The sequence below is a fragment of the Monodelphis domestica genome, chromosome 7 (assembly GCF_027887165.1).
Source record: "Monodelphis domestica isolate mMonDom1 chromosome 7, mMonDom1.pri, whole genome shotgun sequence".
Taxonomy (NCBI): Eukaryota; Metazoa; Chordata; class Mammalia; order Didelphimorphia; family Didelphidae; genus Monodelphis; species Monodelphis domestica.
In genome coordinates this window covers 183,867,436-183,893,252 of record NC_077233.1, presented here as the reverse complement: position 1 = coordinate 183,893,252, position 25,817 = coordinate 183,867,436, and the positions used below count along the sequence as shown (strand labels likewise).

At 43.9% G+C, this 25,817-nt stretch overlaps 1 protein-coding gene across 2 annotated transcripts in view; it reads left to right on the top strand.

Annotated features, from left to right (window-relative positions):
- LOC103099164 (uncharacterized) overlaps window positions 1-25,817 on the top strand; it is a 148,558-nt gene that overhangs the window by 79,420 nt on the left and 43,321 nt on the right. Inside the window, exons 39-52 of one of the 2 annotated variants that reach the window (XM_056806147.1) lie at window positions 1,246-1,395; window positions 1,529-1,645; window positions 2,591-2,764; window positions 3,307-3,517; window positions 7,325-7,491; window positions 9,724-9,836; window positions 10,815-10,896; window positions 13,065-13,202; window positions 15,618-15,780; window positions 17,666-17,787; window positions 20,047-20,187; window positions 20,988-21,101; window positions 23,314-23,442; window positions 24,860-25,021. In XM_056806147.1, coding sequence (XP_056662125.1) covers window positions 1,246-1,395; window positions 1,529-1,645; window positions 2,591-2,764; window positions 3,307-3,517; window positions 7,325-7,491; window positions 9,724-9,836; window positions 10,815-10,896; window positions 13,065-13,202; window positions 15,618-15,780; window positions 17,666-17,787; window positions 20,047-20,187; window positions 20,988-21,101; window positions 23,314-23,442; window positions 24,860-25,021 — 1,983 coding nt within the window. Of the gene's footprint in view, window positions 1-1,245; window positions 1,396-1,528; window positions 1,646-2,590; window positions 2,765-3,306; window positions 3,518-7,324; window positions 7,492-9,723; window positions 9,837-10,814; window positions 11,116-13,064; window positions 13,203-15,617; window positions 15,781-17,665; window positions 17,788-20,046; window positions 20,188-20,987; window positions 21,102-23,313; window positions 23,443-24,859; window positions 25,022-25,817 lie in introns of both variants that reach the window. The other variant, XM_056806148.1, reaches the window with a different exon arrangement.

Here is a 25,817-nt window from a genome sequence, read left to right as displayed (position 1 = left end):
GGGACCCCTGAGCCATGCTGGGAGATGTAGTTCCCCCCCTCCCTGGCCCCAACATTTTGAAACTCACAATGTGATCAAGCAATTGTTTTTCTTCTGTGTTTCTACTCCCACAGTTCTTTCTCTGGATGAGGATAGTGTTCTTTCTCATAAATCCCTCAGAATTTTCCTGGATTATTGCATTGCTGCTAGTAGAGAAGTCCATTCCATTCCATTATGCCACAGTGTATCCATCTCTGTGTATGATGTTTTCCTGGTGCTATTCCTTTCACTCTGCATCAATTCCTGGAGGTCATTCCAGTTCACATGGAATTCCTCCAGTTCATTATTCCTCTGAGCACAATAGTATTCCATCACCAACAGATACCACAATTTGTTCAGCCATTCCCCAATTGAAGAGCATCCCCTCATTTTTCCAATTTTTTGCCACCACAAAGAGTGTAGCTATGAATATTCTTGTACAGGTCTTTTTCCTTCTTATCTCTTCAGGGTACAAACCCAGCAGTACTATGGCTGGATCAAAGGGCAGACAGTCTTTTTTAAAGCCCTTTGTGCATAGTTCCAAATTGGCTTCCAGAATGGTTGGATCAATTCATAACTCCACCAGCAATGCATTAATGTCCCGACTTTGCCACATCCCCTCCAGCATTCACTGCTTTCCTTTGCTGTCATGTTAGCCAATCTGTTAGGTGTGAGATGATACCTCAGAGTTGTTTTGATTTGCATTTCTCTGAATGTATTTCTTACCTTTTCCCTATAAAGCAAGTCATCCTTTTAACAAAATAATTACAAAGGAGGAAGAAAAAATACTTTAACAAAAACAATTAAACCACTTCTGACAGTATATATAATATTACATATCTATGATTTAGGTGGTCCATTTTCACCACTCTTCTCTAAGACTCATCCTTAGCCATTATAATTATTACTCAGCATTCAGTTTAGATTCTTTTTTTTCTGTTCTTTCTGTTTACATTGCTGAAGTTGTGGTATATTTTGGTTCCCTGGTTCTGTTTATTGTCATCTGCAACAGTTTGTACATCTTCCCATGTTTCTCTGAATTCTTTCATACCCATAATTTTTCACATCACAGTAATAGTCCATTGTATTCATTTACCACAATTTGTTTAGCCTATTCACCAATCCACAAGCATTTACTTTATTGCTGTTCTTTGCTACCATAAAAAAAAATGTGGCAATGAATATTTTGGTATATTTGGTTGTCCTTTCTTTTTTCACTTGACCCAGACACACCAAGAACTAGACATGCTCTTCACCCACAACCTCCCTGACAGTGTCCACTTTGGCATCCCAGCTCGGACCCTGGTGGATGTGACTACAGTGAGAAATAATCACAGTTACAAGCGGACTATCCGATGTGGCATGGACAGCAAACAGGTGAGAGTGGCTCCTCTCTGGGAAAGGTCCAAGAAGGGATCTACCAAAGAACTGCTCAACATAGAACTGAGGTAGGAGTCCTGTGGAGGCTGCCCCCTTGTCTGATCTCATATCCTTTGTTAATTGTGAACAGATTTCTGAAGAGCTCAGTTTCACTCAACAATCAGACTATGTTTCCCTCGACTACAAAATCCGACAAAATGTCCCAATGTTACAGGCACTAGGGGTGGAAGACAGGATAGAACTACAGGTAAGTCACCCCTCTCCTCCTTCCTATTCCTTAGGACTCTCTTTAATCTCCCCAATAGACAAAGTTAGTTTGAGATGCCTTCAGGGAGACAACGTGGTAGAACTGAAGGTGTGTGGAACTAACAACCAGTTGTAGTTTCAACTCTTCCAATAACTAGTCCTATGACCTCCAGGGAGTTGCTTCCTGAGGAGCAGCAGGTTGTAGAAGGGGAAAATAAAAATAACCAGTTTTAGAATCAGAGGACGTGGGTTTGAATCCTGACTTCACTGTGAGACTTTGCAAAAGGCACCTTCTCTGGGCTTAATTTTCATCCGTTTATAAAGCAAGGAGGGTGGGATTGCACAAGATGACTTCCAAAGTCAGAACTCTGATTTAGACCTCTTTGGTTTGTTTCCTCATCTATAGAGGAGATGATCTTGAATATTTCTTCTGGTTCTAACATTCTGTGTTCAAGGATTTTATTTTTTTATTCTTTTTTAATTTTATTTAGCTGATTAATTAAGAATGTTTTTCCATGGTTACATGATTCATGTTCTTTCCCTCCCCTCTTTTCTACTCCATTCCCGTAGCCAACGCTCAATTCCACTGGGTTTTACATGTGTCTTATGTTCTTATTTTAAACAAGACTTTTAAACCTTTTTTATGTGTCCTGGACCCCTTTGGAGGTCTGGTCAAGTATAATAGACTTTTTCTCCGAATGATGTTTTTAAATGCATAAAAGAAAAGACACATGATCACAAAGGAAGCCAATTATATGTCTAAATACAATCATGAAAATGTGTTAAAACAAACAAGTTTATATACCTCAGATTGAGAAGCCCCTCTCTAATCCAGTCTTCCACTCCAGTCCTGAGACCTCCCATAACTCCACTTGGTTCCCACCCCAGTGGGGCTTTTGGAGCCGATAAAGTGGATTCTTCTCTGACTTCAGTCTTGTTCACCCAGGTCTCTCTGGACCACCAAGCAGCCAAGAACTTGAGCGGGAGGGCCCAGTACGGCTCGGGCATCATCACCTTCGGGGGCCACAGCCAAAGCAGCATGGCCAGACAGTCCTGGTCCGGGGCCCTTTGGCATAACTGGCCTGTGCTGTTGCAGTGCGGACTCCCAGATTCTCTTCAGGTACATCAGCTCTCAGGCTTCTTTTCCATAACCCCAGAAAGTGCTTCTCTCTTAATTCGTGAAAGCCTTGTTCACCTCGAGCCTGAGCGGTGCTTAGATCCCCAGAGGGTTCTGGTCAAGCCCAGCTGCTGAGCCTGGGGCCAAGACTCCCCCCACCCGGGGAAGAGGGGCAGCGAGATGGTCACTGGGGCTTTCTCCCCTCATTTCCCTGCATCCTTGCAGGCAGGGCGGACAGTCTTCTTCCTCCCAGACCGCTCAAAGGGATGGCTGAGGTGATCCTTGAAGGCACAGTTAAACTCACAGATGACAGTGGGGTCCCCTTTGTTTTCATCTTCTTTCTTTACAATTCCTGGTAGAAGACAATGATCCAGCTGGATCAGCTCCTTCCTCGAATGGGGGCAGGAGGGTCCACGAAGCCCATGGCATTGCAGGAGCCACAGAGAGCTTGTTCTAGGGCAGTGCAGGAGGCGATGGGCTCGTCCCCAGAGGGTGACAGGTGAGGCCCAGAGAGTGGCTCAGCACCTCCTTTTGGGTTATTTCAGTTCGTGATGGACCTTCGAGGAGCCGGTCCCAACGTGAACAGCTCTGTGAATATTCTGGCGGGGCGGACCTCTCTCCACTACACCGTGAGCTGTTCTTACACTGGACAGCAAATGGCCATCTCCTGCTGGAGCAAACATAACAGCACCGCGCTGAGGCTGGGGACCGGCTACCCCGAGGTGGCTGGTCTCACTGTAGAGCTGCAGACACTGGGTAAGTAAGGCGTCCTGGTCATCCGCCTCCTTCCTGGGGCAAGGACTCTCACCTGAGCATGTGTCAGGAGGCAGCCTGCTCGATGACCTAATCACGTCATCAGCAAGCATCTATTGGAGCCAGGGTTAAAATGCACTGAAAGTAGTTGCCCTCAGTGACTAATCTCTGAGTTGCAGGTTCTAGTCTCATGCTAGGGACTATCATTTCTAATAGCTAGGACTATTACACTTTACATATACTATCTACCATCTCATTTGGTCTTCAGAATCCTGTGAGGTAAGTGCATTTTAGGAATGGGAAACCTGAAGGTAAGCGTAAGAGTACTTAAGTGACTTGCCCCAGAGGTACCCAGTTAGGAAGTAGGTGAGGTGGGATTTGAACTCAGGTCTTCCTGACTCCCTACACCACCCAGCTGTCCCAATTTGCTTCTGTTTAGACATTTCAATTGTGTCTGATTCTTCATGACCCCATTTGGGTTTTCTTGGCAAAGATACTGGAGGGGTTTTCTTCTCTAAAATCTCATTTTACAAATGAGGAACCTGGAAAAAACAGAGTTAAGTGACTTGCCCAGGGCCACACAACTAATAAGTATCTGAGAACAGATTTGGACTCAGGTCTTCCTGATTCTTGGTCTGGTGCTCTATCTACTGCATCCCAAAGAGATTGGAAAATTCATGGGAGATGAATGGAAGATGATTTCCAATCTGAATAGAATTGTAGCTATGTTGTTTAAAAAAATTAAAAGATAAAGAGCCAAAAAAAAAAAGAACTAAACTTTAGTTGTTCTCATTCTTTAGAGGCTGTTTATCTGGCATGTACATTATCTAGGCTCCTGGCTCCTCTTCCCCATCTTCTTCCCTGTCTACCTCAAAGGCATCTGTCTCATTAGTAATCTCTTCTGCAGGACAGATGTGACCCGTAGAAGGAAAAGACACTCTAGTCAGTCTGTGAAAGAAGATCTGAGGACATTTTTTTTTTATGGGGAGAAGAGATGGCAACAAATGGCTAAAATAAAGTTTTGGATTACTTCTATTCTGAAAGGCAGCATGACATAGTCATTAGACTATTGAACCTGGAGGCAGGAATACCTGGGTTCAAATTCTGCCCCTGACAATTGCTAGCTGTACAATCTTCTCCATTCTCAGTTTCCTTTTCATATTCCTTTGGGCCCTAAGATCCCTTCTTGCCCCAAGTTGATGATCATATGATTTAATTTAGCCCTACATTTTCTATAAGACATGCTCCCTGCTACCTTTGTTGCCACAGATAATTGAGATGTTGTGGGTTATTCAAATAATCAGAGATATTACACAAATATTACATGATTGGGAGGATGAAGTTAAGTCAGCTCTGAATCTATGCACTGGTAACTTAAGCCACTGCTCTGGTTTAAAAGCCCTAGCCAGTCTATACAGAGTAAAGGCTGGAAGATAAAAAAATCAGTTTAATCTAACAAACATTTATTAAGCACCTACTGTGTATGAGGCACTAGACTAGGGTTTAAAAGTGGGGAAAAAATGAAGAGATGAATAAGTCATAGTCCTTGCCCTCAAGAGGTATATAGTCTAGGAAAAAAGTTACTTCTTCCTTTTGGGGGGTTATCTAGAAACATGGTTTTCTTCTTCCAAACTTCAACTCTCTGAAGTCTAAGAAAAACATTTCCAAGACTTGGAGAACTGATATTTCTCCAGCTTTTATTGCTCTGCTGAGAAGCAGGCGTTCTCTGCCAGAGGAAAGAGCAGACAGAGATGATAGCTTGGCATTTTCATTGTGTGAAAGAAGAAATGGGGCTTCAGCACCATCTGCTGTGGACCCTCAGAAAGTGGTTTTGTAGATGCCCCTCAGGACTGGTAAGGAGCCGCCTTACTAACAGTGTCACAGGAACCTTTGAAATCTTCTTCCCCATTGGGTCCACAAAGTAGGAAATGTGGTTAGACATATGGTTGGGAGGCACAGGGGAGTAGGCTTAAATGAATCATAGAGGCTTGGCTTTCCAGATGAAAAACCTCAGATTTGTCCTTCATGGGGCTTAGTTTTCCAAAAGTATTTTGAGATACCGTATAAGTGTTTCAAGTAAGAGAGAAGAATTTCCCAACATTAAGTCTCTGGGCTTTGGAAAGAGTGGCTGGAAAGGACTTAGGACTTCAGAAACAAAAAAAACAAACAACCTTTGAGTTTTGGGGAGGCAGAATATTTTAGTGGGAAGAGCTCTGGCCCACAAGTCTCTAGGTTTGTCTTCTAATTTCCATGGTCTGTCATGAACCAGATTTGTGACTTTGGGCCAGTCACTAACTTTTTCTGGATCTCACTTCCATTATCTGCAAAATGATATATGTTTGAGCCAGTCAGGTGGCAGAGTGGACAGGAAGACCTGACTTCAAATCCTGTCTCAAATCCTTATGGCATGTGACTCTGGGCATGTTACTTCACTTCTGTCTACCTCAGTTTCCTCATCTCTATCTCTAAAATGGAAATAATCACAGTACTTACTTCACAGAGTTGTTGCGATAATCAAAAGAGATAATATATGTAAGGTGATTTGTAAACCTCAAAGTACTATAGAAATATTAGCCATCATCTCCATCATCATCATTATCATCATTAGATAATCCCGAAGGTACCTCCTAAACCTAATGAAGTATGGCATCTCTTGGCCTCTGAAGGAGGAAGAAGACAGTGTGGTTTGATATAGGGAGCAATGAATTTGGAGCCAGAGGGTTTGGATTTGAGTCTCACTTCCATTACTACTCATGTTGAGTGGAGCGATCTTGGACTGCATTAAGAGAAGCATAACTCCTGAGTTGTGTGACCCTTACCTCCAGTGAAGTGTGTCACTGAACCCCAAATGCTTAGGCCTTAGTGTCAAGTCTAAGACAGAAGGTAAGAGTTAGAGAGGGGAGAAAGAAAGGAGAAAGAGAGAGAAAGAGACAGAGAGGGAGAGGGAGAAAGAAGGGGAGGAGAGGAAGAGGAAGAGAGAGAAAAAGAGGGGGAGAGGAGGAAAAGGAGAGGGAGAGGGAAAGGGGGAGAGAGGGGGAGGGAGAGGCAGAGGGGGGAAAGGGAGGGAGAAAGAGACAGAGACAGAGACAGAGACAGGCATAGCTACTAGATATAGAAAGATTCCTCTGTGTTCTACCCTCGTCAAACCTCACATGGGTAGATTTGCTCAATCCTGGCTATGACATTTTAATTTAATTTTTAATAAGGACTTGTGTCTGGAGAAGAGCAACCAAGATGGTGAAAAGGGCATTCAGTTCATGTGACATGAGGACTGACTGAAGGAACTTAAAATATTTAGTCTAGAAATGAGAAGACTTAGGGAAGACATGAGTATTTGATGGATTGTCATGCTGAGGAAGTACTGCTAGGAATAGAGTCCCAGGACCAGAGTTGGGAAAACTCATCTTCCTGAATTCAAATCTGGCCTCAGATACTTACTAGCTATTTGACCCTGGACAAGTCACTTAACCCTGTTTGGCTCAGTTTCCTCATTTGTAAAATGAACTGGAGAAGGAAATGGCAAACCACTCCAGTATCTTTGCCAAGAAAGCCTCAAAAGGAGTCACAAAGCATTGGACACTCCTGAAAAAAACAACTAAACAATAAAATTAAAGTATAGAGTGACTTGTCCAGATTACTCAGCTAGTATATGTCTGTGGCTAGATTTGAATTCAGGTCTTCCTGGCTCTTAAGTGACATGCCCGGAGGTGGGGGATTTGAATCCCAGTATTGGGACCCCAGAACCAGTACACTTTTCACTGTATCTCATTGCCTTGCTATTACTGAGTGTTTCTATTCTTCCACATCTAGAAACCAAGACCCAGGGCAGCGTGAACATCCAGGGAGGGGACAGGAAAGTCAGTTTGGATGCTGTAGCTCTGACAGCCGTGGAGCTAAATGGTACCCTTGAGCTTGTGACCCACCTCCGACACACAGTTCCAATTCTCAGGCAGCTGGGCTTGCCCTTCACAACCCAGGTAATGAGAGGAAATGATTATTCTGGGAAAGGGATCGCAACTAAAAGGTCTACAGGGGCTGGTCACTTTGGCTTTCCAACCACTATCAGCATACTTCAACCACTTTCTAGATAGATTATGGTTTTAACTGGTTTTAACAAAAAGTTTTAACTCCAGGCTGGCTCCATTTCCAACTCCCTGAAACATTTTTCTCAGACCAAATTAGTGTGTTGAAAAGAAATATGATTAGCCTCACTTGGTTTCTTAGCTAAATCTGCAGTGAAAAGTCATATTATGCATTCCAAAGTTTTGAAAAGTGATTTTAAAATTATCCACCATTTTGGATTAGTCATACTATTATTAATAAGAAAAAAAGAAGAGTTGATTATGCTTGGGGTTCTTGGGTAATGCTCTTAAAAACCAGCTCATACTCTGATTAAAGTGGTTTCCAGAAGGCTTATCTCCTCTTAATGTTTTTTCTTAATGTGGCAGATACCACTTTCTCCACCCCCAACACACACATGCACACATGCACACACACATGTCCAAAGAATTCACAAATAAGGGAGAGAAAAAAATTTCTGTTTAGCTTATTTCTTTCTGAGAGTTGGCAATCTGGTCAGTTACTAAATCTGCTTTGGGAGCCCGTGGGGTATTGGTAGGGAACTGGGCTCTTGGGAAGTGGGGAAAGAGGGGAATAAATATTCCATAAGAGTTTAAAAGGAAGACAAGAGAAATCTATTTGGGTGAGTGGATATGTACATTTTATATATATGCACACACACACATTAAAATCGACTCTGATTGGTAAGTCAGATTATTGTAGTATAAAAAGGGAAGAATGAATAGGGAGAAAGCTTTGATTTAATCAGTCCACCTGGGAAAACATGCTGTTTCCATTTTACTCTATTGGCTGCATTTTGTAAATTTAATTCTGGTTCATGAGTATTTATTAAGGGGCAGCTAGATGGCTCAATGGATAGAGGTTCTAGATTCAAATCTGACCTCAGACACTTTCTAGCTGTGGGACCCTGGGCAAGTCACTTAACCCCAATTGCCTAGCCCTTACTGCTCTTTTGCCTTGGAACCAATACTTAGTATCGATTCTATAACAGACAGTCAGGGTTTTAAAAAGCAAAAAACCAAATATTTATTAAGTATATCCTATGTCCATGATGGCGAACCTATGACATACATGTCAGCACTGACACATGTAGTCATTTTCGATGACACACAGCTGCATGCAGGTTCAGCACACCTCGGGGCCTGGGAGCTGTCCAGGGAGTCTTGCCCCTGCAGTTGTGGCTGTGGCCATGCCCTGGCCCAGCCTGGGGGGGGGGGGTTGGAAGGGCTGCTCCACATGCTGGCCATGGAGGCAGGAGTGAGCAATGGACTGGGGGGGGGGTGGCTCCTACAGGGGTAGGAAGGAGGAGCATGCATGCAGAAGAAGTGGAAGGTAGGTTGGTGGGTGGCAGTTGCTGCTCTCATTCTGTCCACACACCCCCCCCCCCACCCATAGGCAGCTGACTAGGGAGGGGAAAGCCGGGGCAGGGCTGGGCCTGCAGAAGACTGAGTGGGGCTTCAGCCCACATGCAATGGAGGAGTGCCTGGAACCCATTACCAGACACTTTTAGCACCCTGAAAAATATAGCAATGGCTTTACTCACAATTTTTCCCTCTACATACTTTTGTGAGACCTTATTCTCAGTGTTAATATCAAAACCACCAAAAGAAACAGATTGACAGATGACGTTAGTAGCTCTTGCTTGGGCTTGAAGTGTACAAAATACCAACCTTCAATTGAATATTTAGTCAATTAAATTCAGCAACAAAAAAGTCACTAATAGGCAGGTTAGTTAAAGAATTCCCCCTCCCTCTCACTTATCTTAGTTCTTGGCACCCCACACAAGTTAAATAATATCAAGACCAATAAAAGAAACCAACTGACAGATGAAAAAAGAAGTCACTAAGCAGGTAAGTTAAAGAATTAGGTTTTGGTTTATTAAATATAATTATATATTACAATCATACTGTTTTTACTTAAACTATAAATATCACAAAATTATGGGTTTTTTTCTTCAAAGTGACATACCACCTGAGTTGTGCTTGCATTTTTGGAGAATTTTGACACACCAAGCTCAAAAGGTTGCCCATCACTGTTCTATGTGCTAGACACCGTGCTAAATTCTGGGGACGTAAAACAGACCCTGTGCTCCAAGATCTTATATTTTTCTATCCTCTCCTTTCTACCAGTTGGTATTTCAGGAAATCTTGGCAGCCAGGGAAATGAAAGCATCCTTGGAGGTGACCTGTGAGTCCCAAACAAGTCTTCTCATCCATGTAAGGGGAAGGAACCAACCATTCAGGTGAGGAGAAAGTCTTTGGGTCTGAGCTTCCAAGATGCTTATTGGAGCCCATTGGTCATGAACTCAGCATATTGAAAGGCGGTGAATCAAAGACCTGGATACTAGCTAAGTAACTGTGCACAAGTCACTTAACCTATTTATGCCTCATTTTCCTTATTGTGTAAATGAAGGGGTTGGACTAAGTCACCTCCATGGTCCCTTTCAGCTCTATATCAACGATCCTATGACCTAGGGAATTCACTCAAATGTGCCCATTCTTTATCAGAGGTTCTCTGGACCAACGTCATAATGGCCATGGACTCCCCCTACTCAAATAAGAGAGAATCTCTGAGACTTTTCCTTATGCCCTTACGTTCAATCAGGAGCCATTATCTGGTCAAGTGTCAATCCAAAATCTGTATTTTGAGCCCAGGAGGTAATGGTAGGGTACTGGGTTCTAGGGAGATGGGGAAAGAGGGGGGATAAACAGCCACATAACCTTAGTGTTGTTAGGAAAATACTTGTGTTTTTATTTCTCAAACTTGTGCCCAAACTAAACGTTTCATTCAGAGAGCAACATGGTACCACTGAAAGACTATTAGATCCAGGGTCAAAGACTCTTGGTTCTAATCCCAGATCTGTCACCTGCTTCCTGTGTGATGTGGCCTTAATTATAACCTCTCTGGTCCTCAGTTTTCTTCTCTGGAGTAAAGAGGGCAATGAGGGGGTATAGTGGATAGAAGAACACTGAGCTTGGAATCAGGAAACCTTGAGTTCAATCCTGGTCTCAGACTCTTACTAACTATGTAATATTGGACAAGTCACTTGGTCCTGTTTGCTTCAGTTTCCTCATCTATGAAATGAGCTGGAGAAAGAAAGAATTTAAATCCCTCCAGTATTTTTGCCAAGAAAATCCCAAATGGGGTCATAAAGAGACGAACACCACTGAAACGACCGGACCTTTAAAATCCCTTCATGCCTTGTGATTCTCTTTTCCAGTAAAGAATTGCACATCACCTGCCAACAGCACCTCTCCTTCCTCCTCCACCACTTCCCTGGTAGAGCCAAGTTTTCCACAAAGGTAAGTGAGGACTCCCTGGAGCCCATATCCCTCCCTTGTCTGGCTCCTAACTCTTTCCCCAGGCATCCTCTTGTTGTGACTGCCTTCCAAAGAGGAGAATTGAGGGAGAAGGGCAGATTCAAAGAGAAAGGAGGACAGAGATTTGGAGGGAGCAGCGTCATCAATACAGAAGAATTTGTTAAATGTCTACATCTGTACAGGGAGCTAAAGAAAACCCAGGTGGGCTGCCCCAGGCTGCCCTTCAGAACCAGAACTCTGGCTTCCACCAACCCCTCCATATTTCCATTCCTTAGCACCCAGTCCCCCCCAGCTCCCCCTTTGAGTGAGCATGTCTGATTGTCAGCTCAGTGGAGATTCTCCAGCAGCACATCCCGTCAACAGGGCCCAAACTCCAAGTCTGGGATGGATTAAAGAACATTCCAGGCCCATCCAGATACAGCTCAGAGTGTGCCATTTACTCTTCCAGCTTCTCCTCATCTCAGACTCTTCCAGCCTCCAAAGTTTTCTCTTTTTCCAAGCAGATGGTTGACCTGATGTTCCCCAGCACAAGCTGTTCAGAATTTATTTTAATTATTTATTATTTACTTTTTTTTGGTGTGTTTCACGGCTGCTCATGGAGCAAGGGCCCATCCCAAACTGGAGATGTCTAACCCAAGCTGATTTCTTGAACCTGCTCCCTTCTCCTTGAGTCAGAGAAGGGATCCGAAGAGGGGAGACCCTCAGAGAAGCCTTGGAGATATAGCTAAAGGTGCTTAGCCCTGGAGCAACCATTTTTCACCCTGAGGGTACAACAGTCATAGCAAAAACAGTTATCTTTCCTGCCAGTCCCAAGATTGTCAGTAGCCTTTGTTTGATTCCACGGAGGTCAGGTCATAGTGATGATGAGCTCTTCAGCTATGGGAGTAGAACGGCATATGCCTGGATTTGAGACACTTTCTAACTATTTGACTTAGGGTTAGCCTTAGCTTTCCAGTCTGTAAAATGGGTACAATAGCTGCATCACCTTCAGGAGGCAGCATGTTAAATGAAAAAAGCACTGGCTCTGTAGTCAAAGATCCTACGTTCAAATCCTACTTCTGATGTGTGACTTCAGGCAAGTCACTTCAGCCCCCCTGGGCCTCTGTTTCCTCAACTGTAAAACAAAGGGGGTTGTACCAAGTGACCTCTGATTTCCTTTTGAGCTCCAAATTGTGATCTGATGATGTGCCACACTGGCTTTTATGCAACTCAAATGAGAACTGAAAAGTGCTTTATAATCAGGACCTACTGTGTGAATGGTAGATAAAATGTAATAGTAGCAAACATTTATTTAGCAGTTTAAGGTTTGCAGAACACTATACATATAATATCTTATTTGAGACTCACCTTTGAGGCAGGTGCTATTATTATTCACACATAGGAAAATAGGCCGAAAGCAGGAAAATGACTTGCCCAGGATCATACAGCCAATAGGCAGCTGGGTGGCACAGTAAAAAAATGGCAGTCCTGCCATCAGGAAGACTCCTCTTCAAATCTGCCATTAATGAGCTGAGTGACCCTAGGCAAGTCACTTGACTCTCTTTTCCTCAGTTTCCCCATATGTGAAATGAGCTGGAGAAGGCAATGGCAAACCACTCCAGTATCTTTGCCCAGAAGACCCTCAATGGGGTCTACCCTAATGGATAGGACTGGAAATGATTGGCCAAAAGAGCTAGTAAGTATCAGAGACAAGATTTGAACTCGGATCCTCTTGATTCCAAGTTAAGCACCTCACCCATTTTACCAGAAGTCAGGAAACCATACCCAGATCGGCTGTGAAATGTCCCCTCAGAAGAACTGTGGGAGTAGAAACCCAGAAGAAAAACAACTGCTTGGTCACGTGGGTCAATGGGGATATGATTGGGGATGGAGACTCTAAATCATCACTCTAGTGCAAACACCAATAATATGGAAATAGGTCTGGATCAATAACACCTGTAAAACCCAGTGGAATCGCGGCTACGGGAGGGGGTGGGGGGAAGGGAGGGAAAGAACAAGAATCTTGTAACCATGGAAAAAAATTATAAAACCAACGAATAATCAATTTTTCCGAAAAGAAAAGAAAAAAGCAACAGAAGAGGGGAAAAAAGAAAAATGTCCCCTCAGATTCCTCACCAAGCAACTTCTTTTTTGCCCTCTCGCCCGCCTAGGTGAATTACTCTACAGACAAAGCCGAAAGCATGGTTGCCGTCGACCTGGAAAAACACCATTTCCACGCAGCCACAAAGCTGACGTTTGCCGCCTCCAACCTCACGCAGGTCACTGAGCTGATGCACACGATCCCCCAGGTAAGGGATAGCCGCACGGGGTCCACGATGGGAGCCCGAGCCCCTGCCACGGGCTGCTTATAGGAGTGGCAGAATTCTTCGTCAAAGTGCCAGGAAGGAAGGAAGGACTTCTACAGTGGGGGAAATTGGTCTTGGTCGTCTGTGTCCCTCCGCCGCTCGGGCGGGTCCTGCCTCCTGTAGTGGCACCTTTCACCTGAAGCTCTCGCGGTTCTTTGATCCCTCAGAGGTTTCCACCGGAAGTGCCCGACTCCGCCTTTTCCCTAAGGCTTCTCCCATTAAAAGAGGAGTTCTTCACCTGTTTTGGCTTTTTTATTTTTTTGTTCCTTTTGGTAATCGGGCGAAGTTTACGAGCCATTTTGCAGAATCACGTTTTTAAATGCCCAAAATAAACTACATAGGCTAGCAAAAGAAACCAATTATGATGAAACGCAGTTATAACAATATTAAGAAGATTCCAGGGGCAGCGAGGTGGTTCAATTTAGAGATGGGAGGTCCGGAGTTCAAACACTTCCTAGTGGTGTGACCCTGGACGAATCATTTAACCTCGTTTCCTTCAGTTTCTTCATCTAAAATGAGCTGGAAAAAGAAGTGGCAAATCGGTCCAGTATTTTTGCCAAGAAAACCCCATATATACGGGGATAGGATATGACTGAGCAACAAAGCACCCTTTGTTATTTACCAAATCAAATCTTTTGGGTCTTCCGCCAAAAAGACTAGCCCTGGGCGCCGCCCTCTGAAGTTAACCTGGCTCCAGGCTCCAGCTAAACTAGGGATGGATCGCTTAACTCTTCTCATCTACTTGGAGAGAGAAGAGAGAAAGAGAAAAACCGAGAACGGGTCTGGTCCTCTACATTGGCCTAAAAGATGGGTATCCGCTACGTAGACGTGCTGTCCTAGGAATTGGGAGTTCAAACCCCACCTCGGACACTAACTATATGACCCTGACCAGATAACTTAAATCTTTTTCAGCTTGATTTTCCTTATCTGTGAAATGGGGATCATAACACCTACCATAAAGTTGTGAGGATGAAATACAATAACACAGTTAAAGTGTTTTGTCAATCTTCAAGTGCTAACTTGCTAGCTATTATTAGGCTATATGATCAAAGCTATGGTTATTAGTCATATAATTAATAATAAAAATAGTATCTGATTTTATTTACTATTTAAGGGAGCCATCCCCTTGTTTTTCTCAACATGTGGAAAGCCATTGAGAGCCCATTCAAAATAAGGTTCAGGGAGGTGGTATCTAGGAGATATTTGGATCTCTTTTGAAATGGACCAGATTTTGAGCTGGAAGGATCCTCAGAGGCCATCTGCTTTGCTAAAATAGAAGAAGGGTAGGTGACTTTGCCAAGGTCCTTCCACTCTAGAGCTAGCCATCTAAATGCCTTATAAATTAAAGAAGGGGAAGCTGTTTAGCTCAGTGGATTGAGAGGCCTAGAGATGGGAGGTCCTAGGTTCAAATCTGGCCTCAGACACTTCCCAGCTGAGTGACCCTGGGCAAGTCACTTGACCCCCATTGCCTAGCCCTTATCACTCTTCTGCCTTGGAGCCAATACACAGTATTGATTCCAAGATGGAAGGTAAGGGTTTAAAAAAAAGTACATTGATGATACATGTTCAGGGGGGCAAATGGGACCTTGTTCTGCCTTGTCTTGTCTGCCTCAAAACCCAAAGTCATTTTCTCTGAAAATCATAAGTACGTTATCCTACATTTCCATTATGGTGTTGCTGTTTGCTTTTGGGTCATTTTTCAGTCATGGCCAACTCTCTGTGACCCCTTCTGGGGTTTGCTTGGCAAAAATAATGAAGTAGTTTGCCATTTCTGTCTCCAGCTCATTTTACAGATGAGGAAACCAAGGCAAACAGGGTTAAGGGATCATTACAGGGTCCCACAGTTGTAAGTGTCTAAGGCCAGATTTGAACTCAGGAAGAAGGCTCTTCCTTCCTCCAGACCTGGCACTCTGTCTAACCCACTGCAGCCCCTAGCTAGCTTTTCTTATGGGGCCCTTCTGTTTCTGGAGTGCTTCAGTAGAAGGTGAGCTCCTGGAGGACAGAAGCTATCCTGTCTTTCTCTTTGTATCTGCAGCCAAGGATGGCGCCTGGCACACAGCGGGCGCTAAGTAAATGCTGGCTGAATTGGGCACACATCTTCTCAGTTAGACCTCACAGCAACCCTGTGAGTGGGTTTTAGCAAAGACTCTTCTTTCCATTTGACGGATGAAGAAATCCAATGAAGCTCAGACACAAAGTCGTTTGCCCAACATCACGCAGATGGAGCTGGAACTCAAACCCAGCTATGAGAGGACTCCAGATCTCGGGCTCTGTTTTGGGGTGACTGCTCTCTTTTCAGTCCCTCCCCCTGTGATAGTTCCACCCCAAGGCTGATGCCTCCTTGTTTCTCCTTTGTAGCTCAAGATCATCCCCTGGGAAATGGTGCTCCTGACTGTGTACCAGAAGGCCAAAGGAACAAGGACCTTCCAGCAGTTGGTACTGTGGGATGGCCAAGAGGTCAAGTTCACTGGCAGCTACACAGGGCTCTTTCCCAAGTTCTCCAGGGGCCAGCACATGCAGCGTAAGTTTTCCAGTTGCAGCATGTTGGTGGACGGGCAACAACCAGTAGGCATCCATAGACAGATTAGGTCCAAAAGTTAGAGAAGGCATTAACTGTTGACTGAGGCGTATGGGCTGTTCCAGGAGGATGAGCACCTCTCTTCAGAGCTCTTCATCCACTTTGGAGTCCACCTTTCCCTCATCTCTGGGCTGTGGTTCCAAGAAGCTGTAGCGGGCACAATGGCCACCTTCCTGTAAAAGCATCTTGCACATGGCCAAACCAAGCTGAAGATAGCGGGCAGGCCTCACACCTAGTGGTGCATTCGGGGATGACATCCGCAGCAGAATGGACTGAGGAGAACAATTTTGTTCCAGTGGCCATGAAGGTGGCTCACACGGGTGCTGTGGAGCTCTTAGAGCTTGGTCAGACATTGAAGATGCCAAAGCTAGCCAAATGCATCCTGGGCCATTGCCAGTCATCCTGACTTTCTGGAAGAGAGTGAAGCTGATGACTTTGTGCAACTCTGCCTCACTTAAATCACTCTGTGATGTCTTTGAAAAACAAAGGACAAACAATCAAACTGTTTCTCCAGGAGTCCCTGAACAAATAGAGAGATTTAAATGTCTGTACTAACTTCCAAAAGGGGTTGGCTCTGGCTCTAGCCGAGTATTCTAATCCCAAATTAATGCTAGGAAATATTCACTTCTAGATGGCAGCCCTTGAAGTTAATTAAATGCAGTCCTAACGGAAACAGTCTTTCCTGAAAAGAATTATAAATCACAGCCCCTCTGTTATTGGTTTCTGTCTTTTGAAGGCTTTGCTCTGCCATCCTGGATTGTGCCTTAGGTTACTGGTGTGCACAAAGGGAAGAGGCCCATTTACCCAGCTAACCTTACATGGTCCCATCTGCTTTTGGGATAACCTAAGTTCTTTCCTGCCAGACCAAGTTTCCCATCCTCCAAACCATCAATCAATCAGTCAATCAGCAAGCCTTTCTTTAATTTCACCTCTGTGGCAGGCAGTGTGCACCCATTATTCAGAATAAATTTTCACCCACTAGCAACCTAGGGACCAGTGAGTTGGGGCAGGTATCTGAGAAAAGAATATTTGATGCTAGTCCATTTCTACCGTCATCCTTTCAATGGGGATTTTAGCCTTTGAGAATGATCATAGGATCATCAATTTAGAGCTGGATAGGGTCGTAGGGATTATCCAATCCATCATTCCTATTTTCTAGGTGAGGAAACTGAGGCCCATTGAGACTAAGCGACTTGTTTAGTCATAGAAATAGTATCTGAGAGAGGATTTGAGTCTAAGAGGAAGGAAGGAAGGAGGGAAGGAAGGAAGGAGAGAAGAAAGGTGGGAAGGAATGAGGGAGGGATGAAAGAGGGAGGGAGGGGAAGGGAGGGGAGGGGGAGATAGAGACAGAGAGAGGAGGAACAAAAGAGGGAAAGAAAGAGAAAGGAAGGAAGAAAGAAAGGAAGGAAGGAAGGAAGAAAGAAAGAAAGAAAGAGAAAGAAAGAGAAAGAAAGAAAGAGAAAGAAAGAGAAAGAAAGAAAGAGAAAGAAAGAGAAAGAAAGAAAGAAAGAAAGAAGGAATTTATTAAGTGCCTACCATGTGCCTACCAAATATTATCTCATTTGATCCTCACAACAACCCTGGAAGGTAGGTGCTATTGTTGGCCTCATTTTGCAGTTGAGAAAACTGAGGCAGACTCAGAGAGTAAGTGACTTGCCCAGGGTCACACATTTAGTAAATATTTGAGGCTGGATTTAAACTCAAGTCTTTTGGACTCCCAGCCCAGCATTTTAGCTACCTGGCCGTGATTGTTTGATGGAAAAAATGTGCCAACTGGTAACTAGTCCTGATGACACTCTCCCCCCAACTTTTCTCCTATTTCTCACAGTGGAACTCGTCCATCCTCTCTCCATCCCTTTTCCTCAGCATTCCAAGGTCACCATGTCCTTGCTACACTCAGTCCACAGCCATCAAGATAATTTAGTCATTGAATGGAACAACAAGGAGCAGGTAAAAATTCCTGGGGATAGGAGGGAAGGGAAGAGAAGTACTTGGGGAAAACTCCATATGTCAGAGAACTATAAAAGACTTTACAGACCATTCAATTCAACAGTCTCATTTGACTGACGAGGTCCCTGAGGCTCAGGGACTTCCCTGGCTTTCTTCAAATGTCAGCTTAAGTCCCACCTTCTGTAAGAAGATTTTTCCTGCTCTCCTTTACTGTTAGAGCCTTCTCTGTATTAATTATTTTCAATTTATCCTGTTTATATCTTGTTTATATGTAGCTGTTTGTCTCCCTCCTTCCATTATGAACTCCTTGGGAGCAGGGACTGTCATATATTTTGCCTTTCTTTGTAATCCCAGGGCTTAACACAGTGCCTTGCACACAGTAGTGCTTAATAAATGTTTACAAACTGACTAAATGTGGTTTAGGGGAAGCTAAATGGTATAAGTGTATTGAGCTTGGAATCAGGAAGATTTGTCTTCATGAGTTCAAATCCAGCCTTAGACACTTCCTAGCTATGTGACCCTGGGAAAATTCCCTTAATCCTGTTTGCCTCAGTTTCCTTTTCTATAAAATGAGCTGGAGAAGGATCTGGCAAATCATTCTATTATCTTTGTTCAGAAGACCCCAAATGGGGTCACAAAGAGTTGAACATGACTGAAATGACTCAAGAATAACAGAATGTGGCTTTCTCAAGCTTACACCATTAGGCCACGATAAGAGCTGAAACAAGAGTTTGAGTCTTCTGACTTCCAGGTTAATGTACTTTCTTTTTCTTTTTCTTTTTTTAAGGCAGAATAGCCAAAAGGGCTAGACAATTGGAGCTAACTGATTTACCCAGGATCACATAGCTAGAAAGTATCTGAGGCCATATTTGAACCCAAGACCTCCTGTCTCTAGGCTGGCTCTCTATCCACTGAGCCACTTAGCCACCCCTGTCAATGCTTTTTCATCCACATCTCTCATACCTTTGATGATGAGAGGAAAAATGTGTGACTGGCCGGCTAAGTTACATAGCCTCGATGGTGGGTAAGATTTAGGTCTAGCCTTGAAAAGCTTCCTTCCCCTTAACCCTGAGCATCACAAAATGTGGTCCTAAATCCAGTCCCTCCTCTGGAGTCCTCACTTAAATTACTTGGACTTTTTCTCTAGAAAGGTCTACCTCTAAAGGATGGGTTCATCAAAATTTCTGTCTATATCTCTCCAGTAGAAGACCCAAGATAAGAGGAGAAAAGTTAATGGTGGTCCAAGTAAAGGGAACTACTTCCCATTAAAAACCCTTCCTCCTAGAGGCTGGGCTCCTAGTCAGATCAAGTGAAGAAGTATCTGTTCATCATTGACCATGGGCCTAGCATTAATCTAAGTCTCTGAAGGCCTTGAGGAGATTCAGACTAACTTTTATTCAGAACACCAAGCCTTCACTTTGGAATAGTCCTTCGTGGGTCTTTGGAGGGGACATAATTTTCTTTGCCTTAGGGATGTTTTAAAAGATGAAACCCATGAATAAGTGAATCTATGGCAATTATTAAGCACCAATAGGACAGGCACTGTGATGCTCGATGTTCAGAGTCAGTTTCCTAATCCTTAATGAGCTAAGGGCTGATGAATGGGGGCAATTATCTGAGAGACAGGAATGTTTGATTTGTTACCTCATTTCTGTCATCTTCTTAGATCTCCCCTGAATGAGGATCCCCAGCCTTTGGGAAAATGATGCTTTGGAACTAATACTTACTTAGTATCAATTCTAAGGCAGAAGGGAAAGATTAAAAAGAAAAGAAAATGATCATAAGATCTCTGCCTTGGAACCAGGACTTAGTATCAATTCTAAGGCAAAAGGGAAAGATCGAAAAGAAAAAAAAGATCATAAGATCTCTGCCTTGGAACCAGGACTTAGTATCAATTCTAAGGCAAAAGGGAAAGATCAAAAAGAAAAAAAAAATCATAAGATCTCTGCCTTGGAACCAGGACTTAGTATCAATTCTAAGGCAAAAGGGAAAAATTGAAAAGAAAAGAAAATGATCATCAAATCTCTGCCATGAAACCAATATTTACTATCAATTCTAAGGAGGAAGGAAAAGATTAAAAAGATGATCATAGGATCATTGATTTAGAGCTGAAAAGGCTTTTGGAATTGAATTTCTCCTTTATTTTCCAGACAACCCCAACCCATACTATCAAAGTTAAGTGGTGATAGTGATGGGTGGGAACTGATCAAAGCTTCAGTATTTGTGATATTTCTCTCATTGGCCTCTGATTTTGGTCAGGTGGTGCTCTCCTCCTCTTTAAAACTGGGGAAAGATCAAATGGATGGCCAGGTGGCATTTGTTCATCCCTTCAACTTCTCCTGGAGCCACGTGGAAGCTAGAGGCTTGGCAGAAAAGAGAGGGAACAGATATAGTCAACAGGTGAGATTGCAAACATTCCCAAGTTGGTACAACGATGGGTTGGGAGGAGGTAAAGGGGACAGAAATGGATTTCAAGGGGCAGCTGGGTGACTCAGTGGATAGAGAGCCAGGTTTAGAGATGGGAGATCCTAGGTTTAAATCTGGCCTCAAACACTTCCTAGCTGTGTGACCCTGGGCAAGTCACTTAACCCCCATTGCCTAGTCTTTACTGCTGCTTCTACTTTGGAACCAATATTTAGTACTGATTCTAAGATGGAAGCTAAGGTTTATTTTTAATGGATTTCAATCTTTTTCTACCTGAAATCAAGAGGAATAAAAGAACAGCCATACTTCAAAGTAGAAAAAATAAAAGTTTATGCTGTAGTTTGATTCCTTAAAACTAGAAAGGTTTTTAAGAGGTGGAAAGAACCTCTGAAATCAGGGGATCTGGGTTCAAATCCCACCTTACCATTTACTGCCTATATGGAGTGTCCCCATCCATAAAATAAAGGGTTTGGAATAGAGTTCCAAGGGAAAGAATTCTGAGTTCCCTTCCGGTGTGAGATCCTAGAAACCCCCTGCTTCCAGGTAAGTCAGTGTCAGAAGTGTTCAAGACAAGATGGCATCTGTCTCAGAAGTGTGTTGTTCCCGTTCTGGTTTCTTTGGGTCTTTTTCATCTGGTTCCTGGATCTCAGCCGTGGAACAAATCTAAAGCTTGGAGACCTAGTGTAGGCGCAGGGGCAGGGGGCAGAGCAGAGATGGGGGCTGCCATTCCAGTCCTATTATTCTGAAGCACATTTGGTTCTCTCCTCTGGCTATAGGTACTTCTTGCCTGGAATAGGGGAAAACCTGCCAATTTCCAGCTCATCTGGGCAGACAAGTCGGAGGTTTCCATCACCAGCTGGGAAGGCTGTCTGACTGCAACCTTAGGACAGGTATATATTACAGGATGGAATACTGCCTCTCTGAAGGGAGCCTGGAGGTTGAAAGGGCAATACCATGGGCTACCTACCACTGGCCATCAACTCCAAGGGATCTACAATCAGTTAATAAGTAAATTCTGCCACCCGAGGGATGTGCCAAGGACACAAAGATGAAAATGAAACAAGTCTTTCCCCCAAGAAATTTACATTCAAGGCAGCTAGGTGGTTTGGTGATAGAGAACCAGGCTGTGAGGTAGGAAGTCCTGGGTGCAAATCTGGCCTCAAACACTTCCTAGCTGTGTGACCCTGGGCAAGTCACTTAACCCCCATTGCCTAGCCCTTATTGCTCTTGTCTTGGAACTGATACTTAGTATTGATTCTAACATAGAAGGTAAGAGTTTAAAAAAAAAAGGAAAAGAAGCTTACATTCTATTGCAACAGGGAGAATTCCAGAATCAATATTATCCTGTAGGGATTGTCATTCAGTCATTTTCAGAAGCATTGGACTCTTTGTGACCCATTTAGGGTTTTCTTGGCAAAGAGTGGTTTGCCATTTCCTTCTCCAGTTTATTTTACGGTTGAGGAAACCAGGATTGTCCATGGCCACAGCTAATAAGTGTCTGAGGCTCACAAAGATGAGTCTTCCTGACTCCAGGCACTGACACCCTATCCACTGCAACACCTAACTGTTCCTCCTTTAAGAATCATTCTCTACCAGTTCATCTTGGAGAGGAAGAGTCTTGAGGAGCCATAAGACTATATGTCTCTATGGTGGCTTGCTCTAAAATCTTCATTTTCATCATGGTTCCTGTGCTCCTAAAAAATATAACTTTGTCGTTAAAAAAAAAAAGAGAGAGAGGGAGAAGGAGAGAGAGAGAGAGAGAGAGAGAGAGAGAGAGAGAGAGAGAGAGAGAGAGAGAGAGAGAGAGAGAGAGAGAGAGAGAGAGAGAGAAAGTGAGAGAGAGTGACAGAGAGAAAAGATGAAAGAAAGAAAGGAAAGAAGGAAGAAGGGAAGAAACTGAAGGAAGAAAAAAGAAGGAAAAGAAATAGAGAAAGAAGGGAAGGAAGGAAGAGAAAGAAAGAAAGAGAAGGAAAGAAAGAAATCTTTGTATCCTTAACATCTGGGACAGAACCTCCCATATAACAATTGCTTGGTAAATAATTTTAATTGGCTATCCATGAACCTTATATAGGTCTTGACTATAGTGCTAACCAAATGCACTTATTACCCATTTTCTCTGGCACAAATGCAAGGGCAAAAAGTTCTGTGTCAGGTTCAAACTCTAGAGGAATTTATTTTATATTAATTTGTGGCTACCAAGGAGTGTTCTCTTTATTTTACTAACTAGCTTTTGGGATTAAGATTCAGGTTCTATGACCAGACTGAATTCTTAGAACATGATGAGATATCAAGATCAAGTCAATAAGCATTGATTAAGGACCTGGTATGTGTCATGCATTGTGCATTGGGATACAAAAAAAAAAAAAGGTGAAATAAAACCAAACCCATATCCAGTCCTTGCTCACAGAGTTCACAAATTTAAAAAAGTAGCTGTTTGGTGTTTTCAGTTGCATCTGATGCTTCATCACTCTATTTGGGGTTCTCTTGGCAAAGATATTAGAATAGTTTGCCATTTCCTTCTCCAAATCATTTTACAGATGAGGAAACTGAGGCAAGAAGGGCTAAGGGGCTTGCCCGGGATCGCCCAGCCAGTAAGTGTCTGAGGCCATATTTGAACTCAGGAAAATGAGTCTTCCTGACTTCATGTCTGACACTTTATACACTGTGCCACCTAAACAAAAGACCTGAGTTCATGCAGGAAAAGCAACAACCCTGGGCAAGTCACTTAATCTCTGTTTACTTTAGTTTCCCCATCTGTAAGCTGGGATAATCACAGCACCTCCCTCCCTCCCAGAGTCCTGCTAAGGATCAAAGACGATAAAGTACATAGCAGTGTCTGGCACCTAATAAGTACTATATAAATGTCGACTATTATTATTATCATCATCTTTGTCGTCGTCCATAAAAAGAAATGTACAAACGTGACATAGACCGGATAAATAGAAGACAGCCAAGCGCTCTGTCCTTTTCTCTCTGACTAGGGCAGTATTTTATTACACTCTGAAAATAGCCCTCAAGTATGATCGCTTCATTTGCATACTGAAGAGAAAAATATCCTTTTTTTCCCAGAATCATTCATTCTGCTGCTTTTCTCTTGATTAGCTCCAGGAATTCCTGAGCCCGGGCCATGTCCAGGCCTGCGGGGCTGTCACTCAGACGGCAGGGCTGTTCAGCGAGCATCTCGATCTGTCCTGGGACAGCCAGAAAGTCAAACAGAGTCTGAAATATGAGGTAATGTGAGAAAAGCCAAAGGGAGGTGGGGACATCCAGGGAAGAGCAGGGCTGTTTTGTGTCCTCCCTGAGTGACTTCTTCTCACGAGCCTGGAAGGAGGAGGACCATGACCTGCATCTCGTTGCTTTCAGAGGACAAGGCACCTGAGATGTCCCAGGCACGAGAGGCTCCGATTCTTGGGTTTATGTTCATGGTGGCTCATTACTTTTCCCACCATAGCACCTCTGTGGGGCTGGTGGGGCTGGATTCTCTGGGGTTAGAGCGGAAATGTCTTCAGTCCTTGCAGAGGGAAACTGGCTTGCTCCGCCCAGGAAACGGTCAGTTACTGACCTCGGGTGTCTCTGGCCCTTACAGGGTCCACAGTCTGGTGGCCAGCACCAGAGGGGAAAGCCCCAAGCAGGGAGACCCCGTGGATGGCTAGGATGCTAGTCAGCAGTGCTGGGGGCGGAGAGGAAGACCTGGTGACGGTCACAGGGATGTGGTTGGGGCACACAAGCGGGAGGTGGGGAAGGCCCCAAGTCTGGCTCCTCCTGGTATCTGGCAAGGACAGCTGGAGACAGCTTGGTGTTCAGAGCTCTCCACAGACAGCATCCAGAGCCTGTCAGAGCCAGCTCTGAACTCTGGTCTTGCAGAAGCTGGGATGGAACTGGATCCAGGCAGAATCATGCAATTAGAGAGGTTTCTCTTAAAACTGTATTCTTCCCTCTTCTGGCTTCCTTCCTCTCTTTTTACCTCCTAGAGAAAAAAGAATCCTTTTTCTCTATTTCCCTGCCCCCCTCCCCATTATAAAAACCAGTTCTGAACCTGATAAACTCCACACTGTTCTCATTCAGCCATATTTCCCTAGGAATGGGGATCAAGTCTTTAAGCCAAAGGAATCAAATCTAATGGTGGAATTTCCAACATCAACAGCAGATGGGAGTTTGAGGGGAGAAATCTTTGGAGGGGGTCTCCTTAACCCCCCCCCCAAAACCAACCAGTACCTGAACCTGTCTACATACAAGGGATAGCATGGATATATACCCCCATTGCTCATTCCCCTTTTCCTCAATATAAGGATGAGTGCCAGAAGTGCCCCAGAATATGCCGGAACTCTTGGCCTAATGTCTATGTTGGATCAAGAAGTCAAATCCCAATTTAGCAGGCATTTTCTTTGTTTCTTCCTTTAAAAAACAAAAACAAACAAATTTAAAAAACCCAACCTCTCTTAAATAGCAATTCTAAGCCAGAAGAGCAGCAAGGGCTAGGGGATTTGGTTTAAGTGACTTGCCCAGAAATGTCTTGAGACTGGTTTTGAACCCAGGACCTCCTGACTCTAGGCCTGGCACCCCATCTACTGTACTATTTAGCCACCCCGATTTTTTTCTTCTTATAAAGGCTGCTACTAGCCTCCGTGGTTTATTCTGTTCCCCACAGAGATCCCAGTCACTCCAGTCAGATAGACTCCATGTAGAAATGACACTAGAGAATATCTTCTTGACCTCCTGCCCTAAGCAAAACTTCCTGGGAGAAATAGAGACAAACTACCTCAGCCGGCTCAGCCATTCCCTCAAGCTAGGACTCTGTGACCTTCCCAGTGTAAGTCATCCCTACTCCATTGGAAAAGGGAATTTGGGGTGGGAGAAGGGATGAGGATTATTGGCTTCTGATCTGATATTTGATGATACCAGTTTTCCCACAACCAAAATGAGGGTCATGAGTTATTTCCCAATGGGCACTAACCCAAATTACACTTAAAAGATGCTCTCTCTTTGGGGGGCAGCTGGGTAGCTCAGTGGATTGAGAGCCAGGCCTAGAGATGGGAGGTCCTAGGTTCAAATGTGACCTCAGATACTTCCCAGCTGTGTGACCCTGGGCAAGTCACTTGACCCCCATTACCTAGCCCTTACCACTCTTCTGCCTTGGAGCCAATACACAGTATTGGCTCCAAGGCAGAAGGTAAGGGTTAAAAAAAAAAAAGATGCTCTCTCATCCACTCTATTATTTTCTTTTTAAAATTATTTTCTATTTTTAAAAATTCTTACCTTCTGTCTTAGTATCAATCTAAGCCAGAAGAGAGGCAAAGGCTAAGCAATCAAGGTTAAATGACTTCCTTAGACACAGCTGGGAAGTGTCTGAGGCCAAATTTGAACCTAGGTCCGTGTTGATGAACCTATGGTATACTTCCTTTCCCCTTTCCATGTATGCCTGAGGGCATTTCTCACATCATCCACCCCTTTGCCCAGCAACCCACTGGGAGTGCTTCCTCCCTCCCCTGTCTGGGGTAAGGGGGTGGTGATTCACATGGATTGACTTTTGGGCACTCGGTCTCTAAAAGGTTCTCCATCACTGACCTAGGTCATCCTATCTCTCGGCTTGGAGCTCTGTCCATTGT